This window comes from Anomaloglossus baeobatrachus, chromosome 2 (assembly GCF_048569485.1).
Source record: "Anomaloglossus baeobatrachus isolate aAnoBae1 chromosome 2, aAnoBae1.hap1, whole genome shotgun sequence".
Lineage (NCBI taxonomy): Eukaryota > Metazoa > Chordata > Amphibia > Anura > Aromobatidae > Anomaloglossus > Anomaloglossus baeobatrachus.
The window spans coordinates 481,112,373-481,131,681 of record NC_134354.1 but is presented as its reverse complement, the minus strand read 5'-3'; the positions used below and the strand labels follow the sequence as shown (position 1 = coordinate 481,131,681).

Here is a 19,309-nt window from a genome sequence, read left to right as displayed (position 1 = left end):
TATATATATATATATATAATATACCGTGTATATATATATATATATATATATATATATATATATATATATATACCGTATATATATATATATATATATATATATATATATATATATATATATATATATATATACCGTATATATATATATATATATATATATATATATATATGTCTCCTTTCTCCTACTATGTTCATCTTACAGTTCTACCCTCTTACATATTTCTTACAATTTCAATCCCAATCTTGGTCTTGTTACTAAATCCATTTTTTTCCCACAATGAATCCAGGCCCATAATGAAATCAAATATAAAGATTGTAGGCACTGTAATGCTGAAAATATCCATACTTTGCATGTAGAAATTCTTTTAGCTGGTTTAGAGAAATGCATTGTTAGACTCCCATTCATATGAATCGCAAGTGTACCGGGGAGGGGGGGTATAGCATTGTACTTGCTTCGCTCTTTTTTTCCCACTGCTTGCCTCCTATGTCTGACTGTGAAGTCATTTTTCTTTCAGATCTAACGGGCACCATCCTTACCTGGGTCGCACATGTGCAAGTTGATAGTCTGGCTCTCACAGAGTCAACAGGACCTTTTGTCACACTGTAGAAAGGGCTAGTGAGCACTAGCAGTACAGCGTATTCCTCACTATTTGGCAGCATTGTAGGGAAGGGGAGTCAAAGTAACATTGTAAAAGAAGGGAGGCTGAAGTACAGCAGAGTAACTCCAGCAGGCAGTTTACAGACGAACCATCAAGGGGCAATAGAGTAGTCAAGCAGTCAGGGTGTAGCCGGGAAGTCAAGTAAATGCAGAGGGAAAATCAAGATCATGTTAGAAAACAGAACCTAGGTCAGATGCCGGGAGATCAGGTAAGCAGAGGGGAACACAAAGGGCACAGGGAACAGAAGACAAGAACGGAGGGTGAGGAGACACAAACACGGGAAAAGGATGAACCAGCATGGGTAAACAAATGACAGGAGCGGCAAGTCAGGGAATGGGACAGACAGACGAACGAGGGAAGGTACAGGTCAGGGCACGGTAACTAGGAGCCAGATCAAACAGAAAATCTCACCAGAGCCAGTCACTGGCTGCAGAGCAAAACTATATCCAGCGCTGGAATGCAGGGGCAGCACCCAGATATAGTGTCTTCTGGAACCGGAGCAAGGCCGATGGGAGTTAACCTCTGAAATGACCAGACTGGGTCTGGGAAACTCTGGAGCAGGGAGTACCGGTCCTGGATCATGACAACCTTACTGTGCATGTGCCACCCCAGGCATCAACTGCCCTTGGCCAAGCTCTCACTAAGAAAAGCGGGTCAACTGAAAGAAGAATGACCTGATAGAGACAGGAGTAAGGTAGCAGGTCAGGAGTACGAGAGAGGCAAGTGCATTGTCCTACCCACTGCTCTTTGCAGTTCATTTGCATACAATTTAAATGGTAGAGTTCTCTAAACCGCAAAAAGGATTTTTACAAGCAAATATGGATTTGTTCAGCATTACAGTACCGTTATTTGTGTAATTAGTTTGGGGTATAACATCCTGATGACATTTTCCCTTTAAAGGTACATTTGATTTAACCTTTGCTTTTTGCATTCAGTATTTTGCTTTTGATATTGTAAAATGATGTAGCCTTCTATTTTTTTTTTTCCTCTAGAGTTTTAGAATGCCGAGGACTACCTATTGTAAATGGACAGTGTGATCCTTATGCAACTGTAACTTTGCTGGGGCCAACAAGGTAAGTGTCCTGAGCCATTGCAGTATTTTATTAAGGCGTATCCACTTTATTGTGTGTAATATTAGTAATGAAGTAAGACGCAAGGAATAGCATTTAAATTTATTTAAATACTTAGGTTGAAAACGTTAACTAACACAGACTTTTATGTGCTCCGGTACTTAGAAACCGACACAATCTCTATTTCTGTTGTAACCTGAGGATAAAACATAAAAAAAAATATTTCCTACCATTTCTTGTGCCTTTACTTTTCCAAAACTATCATGCTTTGCCTCAAGCAAAAATTTGCATGTGCTGCAGTACAGATGTAGTGTTCTACTTGATCTATTATATGATAAGGGTGTAACATCTGAACACAATATGCTATATTGCTGTCTTCTATGCTTTGCAGTACTAGCGTACCTATTCCATATTTGAAAATAGTAATTGTCCTATATACATTAGTCTGTTTTGACTATTGAGGCAACAGTCTGACACACAGCAAGTACACTACACCGGTCTTTATTGCCTAATCATCACATAACTGTCTCGCCTGGCATACCGCCACATGTCTGATATTAGATTAAGGAGTGTAAAAAAGACCTCTGAGTAGGCATGGACAAATCTGAACTGTAAAGTGCACAGACCCCAAACACAGACTTTCATGGAAGTCTGTGTTACTGTTCGGGTTCGGCCACCCAGATAAAAATGTAAAAAAAAAAAAAAGATGCAAAATTGAGTTTAAAACAGGACAATTATACTTCGTTTCCTCGTAGCTGTCACATTGCTTCTGTGACCACTCATTAAAGCTTATGAATAGTTAGTGATTCCCCCGCTCACCCTCTATGGCACTGTCTGTGATTGGTTGCCATTAGACTGGCGGTGTTCCGGTGTCTGTTATTGGTTGTCCTCACACTAGCTGTATGGGTCTCTGGAGTGGAGTTTAAAAATAAATAATGTAAAAAAAATGGCATGCAGATAAAGCAGACAACTTGGGGCTGGTATTCCTCAGCCTGGGAGGGTCATGGTTATTGTGCCCTCCCCAGCCTAAAAATAGTAGCCCGCAGCCATCAGAGAATTGGTGCATCCATTAGATGCACCAATCCTGTTGCTGTAAGCGGCTCATCCTGATAACCTGAATGCCAATGCTCAAGGGCAAATATAAGGGATTAATGACAGCTGTGACTTGTCAAAAAATCACAGCTGTCATCAAGCCTGAGGTTAGTAATGAGGAGGGGTCTATGAGACCCCCTCTTTTACTAATCTTGTAAGTAAAAATAAACATAGAGAAAAATCCTTTATTAGAAAAAAATACACCTTCTTTCTCCAATTTATTAACCCCCAAAATACCTGCAGGCCTGATATAATCCATACCACGACGATCCCAGCTCTGCTACATCTGAAGTCGCAGTGCACGGTCAGATTTTAAAACGTCACTGATCAATCACTGTGGCATCAGGGACGCATTGACTGAGCGGCAGCTGTGAGTGATGTCAGTGAGTTCACCTGAGGTCACAGCTATTGGTTCCAATGTTACCCCAGCTGTGACCTCAGGTGAACTCACATTAGGTGAACGCAGTGATCTCAATGACTGATTACTGGATTAGGCTATGTGCGCACTCTGAGTATTTAGTTGCAAAAAATCTGCATCTCCTGGCAGAACAATGCAATGAAAAGACAATGTGGTTTTGAGGAGTTTTTCATCTGAGAGATGCAGATTTGGTTAAAAAAATCTGCATCTCCTGGCAGAAAAACGCACCAAAAACAAGATGCTGTTTTTGACACGTTTTTCTGCCAGGAGATGCAGATTTGGTGCAGAAATTTGTTGCAGCCCCCAACTGTCTTCTTTATTTTGGCAGGGTATCAACATTGGGAGGGTGGCCATTTTTTTTTTTTTTTATTTATTTTATTAAATAATTAAAAAAAAAATAAAAAGGATGCATGGGGTCCCTTGTATTTTGATACATAGCCAAGATAACACACAGTTGGGGGCTGCAGCCTCCAGCTGTCTACTTTGTGCACTGGGTATCAAAATACGGGGGACCCTACGGTATTTTTTAAGTTATTTTTTTTATTTTTACACTCCGATATGGGTGGACCCAAACAACCAGTGTGAGGGCAACCAATCACATTCACCGGCAGTCTGACTGTAACCAATTACAGATGGTGTCACAGAGGGTGAGCGAGGGGAGGAAGCAGTGAATATTCAAAAGCATTAAGCGGATGCGGAAGCAGTATGACAGCCACGAGGAAGCTTGATAAGTCTAATTGTCTTGCTTTAATCCCCATTTTGCTTCCTTTTTCAGCCCACCAGCCATTACAAACACCATTTTATAACACTCAAGTGTTCAGAAGACATCCGATCAGGTCCAATGCGTCTTTCTGAAGCCATGCCGTATATACCCGGCTTCAGAAACTCAATAATGTCAGGGAACAAAGCCACGCTCATGCACAAGCTTTGTATAGCGCTGGCGATGATGCTGAATCTAGTAAGCCATGTTATCACGCCAACGGAGACGTGATAACATGCTGGGTGGGCTGACTAGTCTGTGGAATGAACACTCCGTTGACTAGTCAAGGAGGTAATTTCCATATCATACATGGACTCTAGAAATACTTTGTGTGTAATGTAATAAAGGGACTCTTAGGCAGGGAATTTAGATAGGTACACACAGCTGCTGATGGTTCTGGGGGAACAGGGGGCCTATATTTTCTTCCTTATGTTGCCAAATAAAATGTGTAATGAAATGGACTAAAAAGTCCTATATCACATCACTGAAAAAAATCATCTTATCTCTCAAAGAGGCACTCTGCTCTGTCAGCAAAAAAAAACAAAAAAAACGACTACTGCTTTCTCAATATGGTAATGCAAAATCAATGTTATTTTTGTCAAAACCATATTTATATAGGTTTCTTATGTTATCACTGCAGTCATACTGCCCCAAAGAGTAAACCTCTTTTATTGCTTTTACGACACTGCACAGCTTAAAAAAAAAAAAAAAAATACCGAATAGCTGTTTTTTTTGTCCATTCTACCTCAAAAAATAGAGTAGATTGTGATGAAAGAAACTTAAAAAGAACCTGTCACCAGATTTCGTGACTATAAGCTGCGGCCACTACTGAGCTCTTATATACAGCATTCTAGCATGCTGTGTATAAGAGCCCAGGCCGGGGGGTATAACATAAAAATCACTTTATAATACCTAACGGTCGGTGCGGTGCAGACAGGTCAGATGGATGTCTCCGGGACCGGCGCCTCCTCTTTCGGCCACCTTTGTCCTCCTCCTTCTGAAGCCTGGGTGCATGACGCGACCTACTTCATGCACATAGGCCGGCATTGCGGTCCTGCGCAGGCGCACTTCAAAGTATTGTAGTGCGCAAAATCTGGTGACAGGTTCCCTTTAATGTATCGCAAAATGGTCTGTCAGCAGAAAAATATGTTGCAGTAAAAAAAAAATTTGTAATAAATAAAGTTTAGTGTGTAAAAGTATTAAAATGTGAAAAAAAAAAAAATCTATTTAAATTTGGCATCATTGTAATTGTATTGTCACTTGTACCGCAGAGACAGCAAGAAAAGAAAATAAATCAATTAAAGCAAAAGCTTGGTCAACATTTATCCTACACTTTATGCTGAGCAGTTGCATTGGCGTTTCCGCCTACATCTCTGAAAAACATGATTCAAACAAAACCTCTGGGGAAACATTCTCTATGTTGGGTGAGAGAGAAGCACTTTGGACTCCGTGTCTGTCTTTTTAGGTTTTTAGGCATGCATAAAAGTGCAGTTGACCACAATTTTGTGCACCTCTGAAAATACAAACACTGCTGAACAGAGGCCAGATAAAGCACCGTATTTTTCGCTTTATAAGACGCACCTGATTATAAGACGCACCCCCAAATTTGGTGAAGGAATAGAGACATTTTTTTTTTTTAAAGTTAAATGGGGTCCATCTTATAATGCCAGTGTCCGTCTAACAAATCATATAGGGTATATGTCCCTCATAGCCCCCCATCCTAAAAATAGCCCCCTTAATCTGGATATGGCCCCCTTATATTGAATATAGCCCCCTTGTGCTGGCACACGTTCCCCTGTGCTGCCTATGGCCCCCTATGGATTGCACATGTTCCCTGTGCTGCCTATGGTCCCCTATGGATTGCATACATTCCCCTGTGCTGCCTATGGCCCCCTATGGATTGCATACGTTCCCCTGTGCTGCCTATGGCACCTTATGGATTGCACACTGTCCCCTGTGCTGCCTTTGGCCCCCTATGGATTGCATAGGTTCCCCTGTGCTGCCTATGGCCCCCTATGGATTGCATACGTTCCCCTGTGCTGCCTATGGTCCCCTATGGATTGCATACGTCCCCTGTGCTGCCTGTGGTCCCCTATGGATTGCATACGTTCCCCTGTGTTGCCTATGGTCCCCTATGGATTGCATACGTTCCCCTGTGCTGCCTATGGTCCCCTATGGATTGCACACTTTCCCCTGTGTTAGATATCGCCCCCATGCTGCTGCCCATAGTAAAATAAAACACTCTTACCTTACCTCCTCCAGCGCTGATCTCCCTCCTGTCTCCCTCCGTGCTTCTCTTCCTCCACTTCCTGGTTCTTGGTGCGGTCATGTGATCGGCACGGCAGAGTGAGATCTCTGCGTGCCTGATCACAGTGGAAGCAGGGACACTGGGGAGAAACACTGGAGGGGGTAAGTAAAGCTTTTTTATTTTAGGATGAGCAGCAGCATGGGAGCCATATCTAACACAGGGGGGGCATGTGCGATCACAAGGGGGCGCAGGCTCATGCGTATTTTAAAGCGAAAAATACGGTAATTGTGCTTGCTTCCATTATAGTGTATAGTTCCATCTGGGATTCTGTGTGAATCATGTATTTTGGAGATTTAGGCTATGTTCACACAAGGCTTTTTTGGCAAGTATTTTTCAGACCAAAACCTGATGTTGTGGCAGGAAATCTCATTTGAGTCATCTGCTTTTTTGATGCGTTTTTGATGCGTTTTTTTCTGCAAAAAGGGTTGTATCAATGAAAAAACGTTGCAAAAACGCTGCAAAGAATTGACATACTCATTTCTTTGAAATATGCAGCAAAAACGCAGGTATTTGACAAGAGTCAGGAAAAAAATCTGCAGGTGTTTGTGTGTGTGTGTGAGATTTCAGAAATCTGAAAGACTGCTGGGACTGTAAAAAGCAGCTTTTGTATTAGCATGGATTTGCATAAAATCAAGGCAAATCTGCAGCTAAAAAACGCAGCAAAAACTTACCAAAAAAGCCCTGTGTGAACATACCCTTAGATGGAAATTCCCAATGTAAGTGCTCGGTGTAGAGCACAGGATAAATGTGAATCGAACATTTAAAAGTGATCCAACATGTTATGTACCCCAAAAAGGTACCAATACAAACTTCAACTTAACCCCAAAAAAACAAGTCCCCACTCAGGTCCATCATCTGTATCAGAAAATATAGATGATTTCCATGTTTCTGGTAATATGAAGGCTCTGGAAAAGCCACATGGCAACCCCCCCCCCCCCCCCCCAAAGGAAAAGAAAAGTTTTGCACTGTGCCTGACAAGCAAGTTTGTGATCACCTATTGCTGTAGTCAGGAAAAATTGCATAATAGGTTATGTATTCATGTCTCTCCTATTGACTATATTAAAATTTTAAAACTTCATGCTAAAGCCCAATTTTAGTCGAAAAAAAGAAGTAATTTTTATTTTCCTTGTCCCAATGTTAAACAATTCTGTAAATTACCTGTGGGTTTAACACCCCTAAATAAATTCCTTGGAGGTGTAGTTTCAAAAAAGGGGTCCCTTTTTTTCAATGGTTTCTGCTATTTTGACATCCCAGGGGCTTCCAAACATGGCATTTGCAATTTGTTCTAGCAAAAATTGAGTTTCAAAAGTCAAATGGTGCTCCTTTCCTACTAAACCCTGCTATGGCAGGAGTTTCTAACTATATGTGGGAATATCTGCATAGTCATGGGAAAATGAACCCCACAACTAAAGGCCCATTTACACACAACGATTTCGTTAACGAGATATCGTCGGGGTCATGGTGTTGGTGACGCACATCCGGCCTCGTTGGCGATGTCGTTGTGTGTGACACCTTTTCTTTCGATCAGTAACGATTGCAAAAAGGTGTCAAATCGTTCATCGTTTACACGCTGTTCATTTTTATAAAATCGTTCCTCGTTTGGAATGCAGGTTGTTTGTTGTTCCTGCGGCAGCACACATCGCTATGTGTGACACCGCAGGAACAAGGAACAACATCGTACTTGCGGCCGCCAGCAATGAGGAATGAAGGAGGTGGGTGGGCTGTTCCGGGCACTCATCTCCGCCCCTCCGCTTCTATTGGGCGGCCGCTTAGTGACGCCGCTGCGACGCCAAACGAACCTCCCCCTTAAAGAGAGATTCTTCGGCGGCCACAGCGACGTCGGTGAACAGGTAATTGCGTGTGATGCTGCCATAGCGATATTATTCGCTACGGCAGCGATCACCCCGTGACGCGCCACCGACGTGGGCGAGTACTATCACTCGCAACATCGCTAGCGATGTTGCAGCGTGTAAAGCCTGCTTTATTCTCTTGCCATGCTTGGGAAATTCAGACATTTGGGTCTAAAGCAGCATTTTTGTGCAAAAAAAGTGTTATTTTTACTTTTCACGGACCAATATTATAAAATTCTTGTAAGCCTCTGTAGGTTCAAGATGATCATTCACCTATACTTGAATTCCTTGAGGAGTGTAGTTTGCAATATAGAGTAATTATTGGGATGTTTCTGCAAATGTGACATTACATATACATTCAATTCCACCAAATTTACACCCCAGAAATCAATGGTCATGCTTTCCCTTCTGAGCCCTGCTGTGTGCCCAAAAAGTAGTTTCCTACCACATATAGAATTTGTGTCCACAGGAGAAATTGCACTACAAGGAGGTCACTTCAAAAGTTAAGTTTTTTCTAAAAATAAAAATTTTGTACATTTCATTGAAAAAATTACAAATTACTGCTATTCATTTTAACATGCTAACACAAAAAAATGACATTTATAATGTAGACATGGTACATGTTATATATTAACTGTTTTATGTGGGATTACTATCTGGTTGACCACTGCTTTATCATTGATGGCCTATCCTTAGGATAGGTCGTTAATATCTGATCGGCCGGGATTTGACACCCCTCACCCGCTGATTAGCTTCTTTCGGTGTCGGCAGCAGGCAGCCAGAAATGCTCAGTTCCAAAGTTGCCCTGTCTTCTGATGGCGGCCGCAACCATGTACTGCACATTACCTCCCTTTTAATCTATAGGAGGCAGAGGTGCAGTACCTGGCCGCATTATTAGAAGACGGAGCAGCTCTAGAACTGGGCATCTGCTGCCACTGCTTGGACCTGTAGCAGCTAATTGGCGGGGATACTGGGTTGTTGGACCCCGGCCGATGAGACATTGATGACCTATCGTAAGGATAGGCCATCAATGTAAAGTAATGTCCAACCTCTCTAAGGACATATAATTTTTAAGTTCAAAAACTTCACATTTTTCTAATTATTTTGGGATATTTTCATAAATAAAGGCAAATCACATGAACATAAATTTACCACTAACATAAAAGACCATATGTAAAAAATAAATAAATCTGAAAATCACTGAGATATGTGTAAGAATTACTGTTATTACCACATAAAGTGACACCTGTCAGGGTTGAAGTATTTGTCTTGTTCAGGAAGGTGAATACAGGTTTTGACGATGAGGAGGTTATAATGGCTATATATTTGTAAAAATCAGATTCTGTAAAGATGACCAGAATGAGATCTGTTTTTTGGTTTTTTTTCCACACCTATAGATTTTGTGTAGGTGAGGCTTATCCAAGATACTGAAGAGCGTGGTGCGGTTTTTTTTTTTGTAATACAAAGACACTATTTATGTGACAAAATGGTCATCTGAACAGTCCCTTTGAATTACATTGGTCAGAGTGGTGTCCGATTGTTACTTGGCCTCAAACATTAATATATGTTCATCTGAACCTGACCTAAGGATGAAACACAGGGCTAAAATTTAGAAAAGCCTACCAGTGTAGGCTACAGCGGTACATTGCAGGTAGACAAACATATTACGACACTCAGTTTCTTTCTTAGAAGGTTGACCCGAGCGAGGTACTGTAATTTGGCTGGCACAAGGTGTTTACAGTGTCTGCAGTCTGCCAGTACATCCAACATAGAGCAGAACAAAACCCTTAATGATTTCAGTGCAGACTGTCTGGTAGTTGGTTAATAATCTATTACAGTTTTGATGCCACCTGGCAGATGCCAAAATCAATAGTAATTTATCTTCGTGCTTTGATTTTCTCACCTCTTGCAGAACAGAGTCAAAGAAAACTAAAGTCAGAAAGAAGACGAACAACCCACAGTTTGATGAAGTGTTTTATTTTGAGGTTGGTATTTTTGTGGGCGTGGTGACAGGATGAAATCTCATATGCTCAGATGTTTGGACGCTCACACGTGTGCCCTGCCAACTGTCATCTCTGGAAATGTGCAACATTGCGTGTGCCAAGCTGAACTCCGCAGACACGGGCAGAAGTGTCTGGAGCTGCTTCGTGTTTATCCCCAGGGATAGGCAGCTATAGTGGCCCTGAACATCTCCCTCCATTCAACTTTTTTCTTTTTTTTCTTTACCTTGTTTAAACTCCTTTTAGTCTGATTTTTTTAAGGGATTTTAAGCAAATTAGCTAAATCAGATATATTAGAGTACTAGAGATGCTTCAGTGATCCAGGAAAATATCCTAATTTTCACCATAAATAAAGTACGGTAATTGGATCTATCTCATAGGGTTTTCTTTATTCTCCTGGAAATCAACACTGCAGGATAATAGGCTGATCTTGATGAACTTTTATCTTTTTTAAACTTCATTCTGACATTATGCTACCATAATATTTTTTATTAAACTGTATTTTTGTATTCCATAATGACCCAAAGTGGTTTTTGAAGATTTATGTGTAAAAGAAAAAAAGATGTAAGTCACATTAGAGTGATTCGCCTTGATCATGGGTGCACAATCAGTTTTGGTCCAAAGATCACACTGACATACTAAACCTAATCCCAAAGATTGCAAAAAAAAAGATAAAGGGTCACTTACATGAATACATCACCAGAACCACTATCCGTACATGAATACATCAGTAGAGCCATAATCAGTACATAAATGCAGTATCATAATCACAGTGTTCAATTGCAATGTTAGGTCAACACCCAACTTATGCACTTGTATTGAATCAACTTGCAACTCCCGTATGTCCCTAACAATGGTATGGAGATACTGGGAGTTGATGTTTCCAGTTATCATCACACTGCAGACCATATAGGAACCAAAGTAATGATTAGTCTGTCAGTATCACAAATAAACATTTACATCCAGGTACCTAATAGGTGATATTTTCTCTGATTGAAGTCATTCTCCCCCTTTTTGTCTTCATGTAGAACAGATGGCAAGTGTGAGATTTCATGCTCACAGCTCATCTCTGCAGAGTTCTCTCTTTTCCAGTCTTCTGCATATCCTGACACTGTGCTCTTAAAAATAAGTGTCAGTATAATGCACCATGAATTAAAATTATATATAATCATTGACCCTCACTGTTCTTCCTGCACAAAATATGACCCCCACAGTGTCTCTCTTATGATACATTGTTTCCACACTGTCCCCCATATATTATAACCCCCACGCTGTTCTCCCCTGTGAACATTTACTGCCACACTGTCTTTTCTGAACTATGGCCTACACCATGTTCTCCCTCACAATGTCCCCATCTTTAGTGTTCCTTCAAGCTCTCATTTCTTGGTAACATTTGTCTCCTGCTCCCACTTCTCCACATTCCCAACTCTCCATACTGCACCCCTTTTCACACTGTTCTTTTGCACATTGCTGCCACCATACTGTGCCCTCACACAAACATTTGCAGCTATAATAAAAGTTCTTACAATCTTGGGCTCCCTAGAGTGCTTGCCTATCCCGCTGTGTTTGGCACATCAATGATTGCTACAGGATGGTGAAATTAGAAGTGTGATGACACAGCTGCATGTTAGGGCGAGGACTTGATAAGCTCTTCTCTGCCCTTGTCCCAACACTTATGCCGTAAAATATATTTGTGTCTGAAAGAAGAGAACACTATTGAATACAGAAATTAGGGAAGCGGCCTTCTACCACTTCTTATAGCTGGCTGCAAGTTGCCCATCGGCTGCATGTTATGCAGGGCTAATCTTGGTAAAAGGATTGGTCACTCTTGGACAACATTGAGGGTATAAATTATATATCCTCCTTCAGTTTTGGTCCTACTTCAGGCACTCTGTACATTTGGCTGAATAAACATGCCACTTGGCACACCAATTAATTGTCTATACAGTACTCAAGCTCCATCCCATTCACCTGAAAGGCATTAGGCCTCTAAAAGCTGCAGTAGAAGGCACAGCCAAGATTCCATAAGTGATCAGATGACCTATTTATTACAGTTTAATAAAACATTTTTAGTCTCTTATGTTAATTTGTTACCCTTTGCTGCTGGGAGAAACAGTCTTTTCATTGGCCATGTTATAGGGATTATGCATAAATCTCAAATAATGTTTAGGTTTTCAAGTAGTGGAATGGAGCATTGTATTTTGAAGTGGTACACTATGTGAAAACTGAGTGAAAGTGGACAGTTCTCATGCGATTGCATAGTTTTGTTTAGCAATGGTTTCTGGTGCTGTGCATTGGCCTTGAACTCCGTTCATAATAGTGTTGTGTCTTCCCTCTTCAATAAAGGCATGACAAATCTCCTTTTAAATGGATTCAATTCACTCTGGTGTTTCTGATAGCAAGAACAGCACCACAGGCTATGTTATTCCAGAGGAGTAGTGTTTGGACATTCCTTAGGCTATGTTCACATGCGGCATCTTTTTTTTTTTTGTCAGTGCATCTTGAGTGCATCTTAAAATGCACCAAAAACTCACCAAAAACGCAATGCGTTTTTGACACGTTTTTACCGTGTTTTTTACCACATTTTGCCCAATGCGTTATTTTAAGTCAAATCTTATTGACCTGAAGGGCTCAAAAACGCGGTAAAAACGCAATCAGAGTTGACATGCTGCATCTTGAAAAATGCAGCCAAGATGCAGCCAACAAAAGATGCACTGTTTGGACAGCAAAATCGATATCAAAATAGACTTTGCTGGGAGAAGGAAATGTATGCATTTTGGTGCATCTTTGTGACCTAAAAAATGCACCAAAAAAGCAGCAAAAGATGCCCTGTGTGAACTTAGCCTTATTCCCCATGTTCTAGTACAATGGGATGTGAAATGGGTAAACCAAACCTCGCACTTGTTTTTCCACTCTCCATCCTTGAATCCATATGGCTCGTATATAGCGATACCAATTTTCAGTAGTCACTTGATAAACAATCTCTGGTTGGTATTTAATATTTTTGATTTTAGAGCTGCAGTTGGAATTCGTACATTTTTCTCCACTTTGATTTACCCAAAAGTAATTTTTACTCAACTGTCAAGATACGAGCGCAATGAGGGCCATGGATCACCTCCATAAAAAGTTTATATAGATAGATATAGATAGATATACAGTTTATTTATATATATATATCCATATAAAAAAAATAATGGGAACACTAAAATACCATTGTTGCTAAAGTGTTCCCCTTCATTTTTTGAGCAGTGCGTATGTATAATATATAATATATATATATATACGCACTGCTCAAAAAATTAAGGGGAACACTTAAACAAAAATGGTATTTTAGTGTTCCCATTATTTTTTTGAGCAATATATATATATATATATATATATATATATATATATATATATATATATATATATATATATATATATATATATATATATATATATATATATATATAATGTGTACGTGTATATGTATGTGTGTATATATAATATATATATAATGTGTATGTGTATATGTATGTGTATATATATATATATATATATATATATATATATATATGTGTATGTATGTGTATATATATATATATATATGTATGTGTGTATATATATATATATATATATATATGTATGTGTATATATATATATGTATGTGTGTATATATATATATATGTGTATGTGTAATATATAAGTATATGTATGTGTAATATATATATATATATGTATATATATATATATATATATGTATGTATGTGTAATAGATATATATATATATATATATATATATATTATACACACATACATATATTTATATATACACACACACACACACATTTATACACACACACACGTGTATATATATATACACGAGTATATATACACGTGATTATATATATATATATATATATATATATATATATATACATATACATATACATACGTATATATATATATATATATATATATATATATATATATATATATATATATAAAAAATCTCTCTAAGGACCGTCCACACTAGTATGTTAAATGGTGGCCCATTAGCTTAATTGGGTGCTCTGTAATTTTCCGTTTACCCTGACAAATGTGTCTAGCTCTTGATATTTGTTTCTAACTTGAAATATACGTTGAAGATGAACTTACTCATAACAGCCTTTATATTAGATTTGCAAAAACAAGAAAAGGATTTTGGCCCACACCTACCGCACCCATGTAAAAGGAGAGTATCAACTGTGGTTAGGTTTTTTTATATCTTTAGCTAGAAATCCTTGTTGTGGTTCTGCTGTAAGGTGTGTCAGTTTGTTCAGCATCTTTGCAGAGTAGAGAATCATCTTGATAATTCATGCAGCACTTTTATTTCCTGACTTGGGCTATAAGTGAGTAGTAAATGCAGATCAGTGATATGTCAAGGTTTTTTTTTTTTTTAGTTTTTTTGTTTTTTTTCACACATGTTAAAAGGGACTGATTTTTGTCATTGTGCCAGATTCGAGTTTCATCCAGTTGTGGTTCTTGTGCTTTTACCATCAGTGTTTCATCAGCTTTAGTTATAGGAAAAAAAAATTATGGAGGTTTCCCAATTTTTGTCTTAACAATCAGTAAAAAGCACTATGATTCAATTTGGATGGTATCTGTGTGCTGTCATTTTTTTTTCTCTCATCGACCATACACTTGAACAATCCAGTTTGGTCCGCTAATTGGACCAACATAGAACGTGTCTCCACTTAATTATTTTGTTGGCAAAAAAACCCTCCATAAACTGTTCTTGTGAATAGCTTTTTATGCCTTTTTTTTCGTCTAAAAAAGTGACAAAGGTAAAAAAAAGAAACGGATGTGTGAGTGAGCTATAATCTACTTAGCGCAACATGCTACCTCACAATGAATGCATAATGCAAAGTTCACATAGCTGGGTTCTTTCTTTTTAATTTTTCTGGTAGTTTCTCTGATCTCCAGTCCTTTCTGCATGGCTGCCAGCATCCTTTATATACAGGGTGTTCTGGAAGCATGAGATAGTCCCCTTTTTCTACTGAGATCGATCGGCCCAGGGTGTGGGTATCTCGAACCATCAGGCTTTATATACTATAATTACTTTAAGGCTTCATGCTCTTCTGTGTGGGGAACACCATGATGTAAATATCTTGGACCAAGATAGTCAATATAGTTTTCTTAGATAGAACAAAGTAAATGGGTCCTTGCTCTGCAGGGTGCAGAATACCTGTATTATTGAAGGGATAATAATATTGGAACATTCTCATTGAATTCTCAGAATTATATCACATAATCCAATGTTTTGTTCTGGACACTGAGACAAACTTGTAATTTTCTCCTCTTTTCGTATCAGGTGACAAAGCCCAGTAGTTACAACAAGAAATCTCACTTTGAAATAGAAGAGGATGATGTGGATAAAATGGAGATTAGGTAATTGTGTCCCATCATGTAACTGTAATCATTAAGTATATGAATGTGTCGTATAAGACAAATGTGTCTTAAAGGATTTTTGTTAATTTTCTTCGCACCTTTCCAGGTAAAGGCTTGGTGGGTGTGAAAAGCGACAACTAAAACTTTGAGCCAGAAATATTCTCAGCAGTTCCTTCTCTTCCTTACATGACACATCTTACAGATGTGATTGACTTTTTTGTATCACCCAATTGTGACAGTATTTTTTCTTTTATATGATTGAAGACATAAGCTCTAATGGGTCACATTCTAGACATTCTAAATCATATGTTGTCATTTATCCATGCATCATAAGAAACCTCAACACTTTAATTTTTTACATTCATTGAGCAAAGGGTTGGAAACTATCTTCATTTAGTCATTGAACCTTGATATCGTGTCTTCTCCTCTGTCTATGACTGAGCTGGCAGCTGAGGAAATCTATCTGCAAGAGCTGATGTCAGACTGGAAGCCAGCCAGGAACCAGTCTGAGACTTCTTAGTCACAATTTGTATGCGCCGCTAGTAGATGAAGTGGCAGCTTTATTCATTGTTCATATGAGTGTATATACAGTATGTACATTAGATTCCATTTCCTCAGGATCACATTTTGCATGCACTGTATACCAATATTATTACGCTGTTTTCATAGAACCTGTGTTATCCTCTGCAGAGTTGACCTATGGAATGCCAGTAATCTAAAGTTTGGAGACGAGTTTCTTGGAGAACTCAAGATTCCACTGAAGGTCCTACGACAAGCCAGCTACTACGATGCATGGTATATACTTTATAATTTGAGTTAAGTCATTTGTGTCAAGAGTTTTCGGACCTGTCCAAAAGGCTTGATTAATTTTCCTTTTCCGAGCTCCCACCCATGTGGGTCTTGCGGCATCCCATGGTTATTAGATCATAAGTGAATGCTGCTGAAAATGACAAGTTCCATCATCTCGAAATGGGAGATTTTAATGCTTTACGGTCATGGTAAATGAAGTGTTATTTGGTTTTTCCATTACACTTTTAAAATCTCTCATAGTTATCATGTTTGCTAAAGCCATATTCCAGTCTCCAAAAATGTCACCTATCCAATGGATAAGTGATAAATAGTTACATCGAAATGTGTCCTGCCACTGTGATCCCCATAATTTCTAAAATGGGGAAGTCATACATTATATTCCCTTTGTCTTTTCAGTCAGCTTGGGGTTAAATGTAGAGAATGGTTACTCATGATATCTTAAATGGAACCGGTCACCAGATTTGGCGACTATAAGCTGTGGCTACCAGCACTAAGCGCTTATATATAGGATTCCAGAATGTTGTATATAAGTACCCAGTCCGCTATGTAGAATGTAAAAAAACACTTTTATAATACTCACCTAGGGGGTGGTCTGGTCTGAAGGGTGTTGCTGCTCTCCGGTCCAGTGCCTCCTCTCTGCTGCGATCTCCGTCCCCCTTCTTCCCAGCCCAGTGTGGATTATGCATCTATGTCGTCAGCACAAGCCGACATTATGGGTCTGCACAGGCACACTTTGATCTGCCCTGCTGAGGGCAGATCAAAGTACTGTAATGTGCAGGCGCGAGGAAATATAAAGACCGCCCGCGCATGTGCACTACAATATTTTGAGTGGTGGTGGCAACAGCTTATTGTCACCAAATCTAGTGACAGGTTCCCTTTAAGTCACGGTATAATTTTTGTAAAAAAAGCAAAAAGAATCTAGCTCTTCAGGTGAAATAAGACTTCAGGTTTATTTCAACATTCAGGCAAAACAGCATGACCAGCGCTGGTCATGCTATCTATTTTGCCTGCATGTTGAAATAAACCTGAAGTCTTTTTCACCTGAAGAGCTGGATTCTTTTTCCTTTTTACAATAATTTTGGGTCGTGGCAGTGCCTGTCCGTGCTTGAGGGAAGACGCTAAAAGGAGTGGATTCATACACGGTGAGCTGAATATCATATATATAATTTTGGACATGTATTTATGTGCATGGCCCACAGCTTCAAGGTATTATGTGGGCCAGAACTTTTGAGACTTCTAATATCCTGATTTCTAGTAAGGGTAATAGTATATTCATCTGTAAACAGGTGAACTATTTAATTGCCCGGATTCCAGGTTTTCTTTCTCATGTTAAAACTCATTTCCTTGTAAAGTATTTGGCTACATCTATTTGCTATCCCTATGATTAAAAAGTGTGAAGGTCACATTTGACAAAGACAATAACATTCATGCATAGAGAATAATAACAGTAGTATTTCCATTTTCTGATTATTGAATTGCAATAGAAGACTAATGGAGATGGTGTTCAATGCTCATATGATAGTGTATACTCATGTCTGGATCTGTTTGTGGAAAGCAGCATACAATACACCCAGGTGATGATTCTCTCTGTCTTTTCAATAAACCTTTCCAGTAGTTATGTGCCTTCCCTCCTGGGCATGCTTAGTATATTCAATATCTCAATATTTCATTGACTCAGCTGTTTCTCACATGTTCATGCTTGTGTATTCACTACTGCACTACTAGAGGACACATCAGTGTGAGACGCCAACATTCCTGTTTCTGGGAGAAGGACACTTTATAATACTGTGAATAAGCCTCTTTATTTGGAGTGAAGCAGTTTCCAAAATCTAGACAAACTAGTGAATAATGTCTGCTCCAGTGTCTGCAGATTATGTCATTGTCACTTTGTCAGAGATTGTCATTGGGTGTAGCCATTGTACGATAATGATGTCTTAAATTGGTAATGGTATGTTAATTGAATATGAATGCCATAATGGAACTACAATGCAAAAGCCTGAATTTTAATACACAGAGGTGGAAAAAGTATTTGCCCCCTTATTCTTTGGCATGTTTGTCTCGCTTAAATGTTTCAGATCACCAAAAATTTAGATATTAGATAAAGACAACACAAGTAAACACAAAATGCAATTTATAAATGAATGTCTTTATTATTAAGGGAAAAAGAAGTCCAGGACCCTGTGTGAAAAAGTGATTCCCCCCACACTTTAAAACTTAACTCTGGTTTATCCTATCTTTGGGAGGATGAGTTAAATTTCCCCTAGTCACACCCAGGCCTGATTACTGCCACACCTGTTTTTAATCAAGAAATGATTTAAAGAGGACCTGCCTGACCAAGTGAAGTAGACCAAAAGATCTTCAAAAGCTAGACATCATGCTGCAATCCGAAGAAATTCGGGAAGAAATGAGAAACAAAGTAATTGAGATCTATCAGTCTGTAAAAGGTTATAAAGCCATTTCTAAAGCTTTGGCACTCCTGTGAGCCACATTGAAAGCCATTATCCACAAAATGTGGTTAAAACACGGAGCAGTGGTGAAAACACGGAGCAGTGGTGAACCTTTCCAGGAGTGGCTAGCCAATCAATGTTACCCCAAGAGTCCAGCGACAACTCATCAATGAGGTCCTAGAAAACCCAACAACAACATCCAAACAACTGCAAACTTCACTTGCCTCAGTTAAGGTCCGGGTTCTTCACTCCACCATAACAAAGAGACTGGGCAAAAATGGCCTGCATGACAGAGTTAACAAAAACCACTGCTGTGTAAAAAGAACATAAAGGCTCATCTCAGTTTTGGCAGAAAACCTCTTGATGATCCCAAATACTTTTGGAAGAATACTCCGTGGACCTACAAGACAAAAGTTGAACTTTTTGGAAAGTGTATGTCCCTTCACATCTGACGTAGAGGTAACACAGTATTTCAGAAAAGGTACAT

At 39.1% G+C, this 19,309-nt stretch overlaps 1 protein-coding gene across 1 annotated transcript in view; it reads left to right on the top strand.

Moving 5' to 3' along the window:
* Nucleotides 1-19,309, top strand: part of RASA3 (RAS p21 protein activator 3) — a 390,943-nt gene that overhangs the window by 263,665 nt on the left and 107,969 nt on the right. The window contains exons 6-9 of the mRNA XM_075336422.1: nt 1,651-1,731; nt 10,069-10,141; nt 15,489-15,565; nt 16,256-16,360. Of these exons, the coding sequence (XP_075192537.1) occupies nt 1,651-1,731; nt 10,069-10,141; nt 15,489-15,565; nt 16,256-16,360 (336 nt within the window). The remainder of the gene's footprint in view (nt 1-1,650; nt 1,732-10,068; nt 10,142-15,488; nt 15,566-16,255; nt 16,361-19,309) is intronic.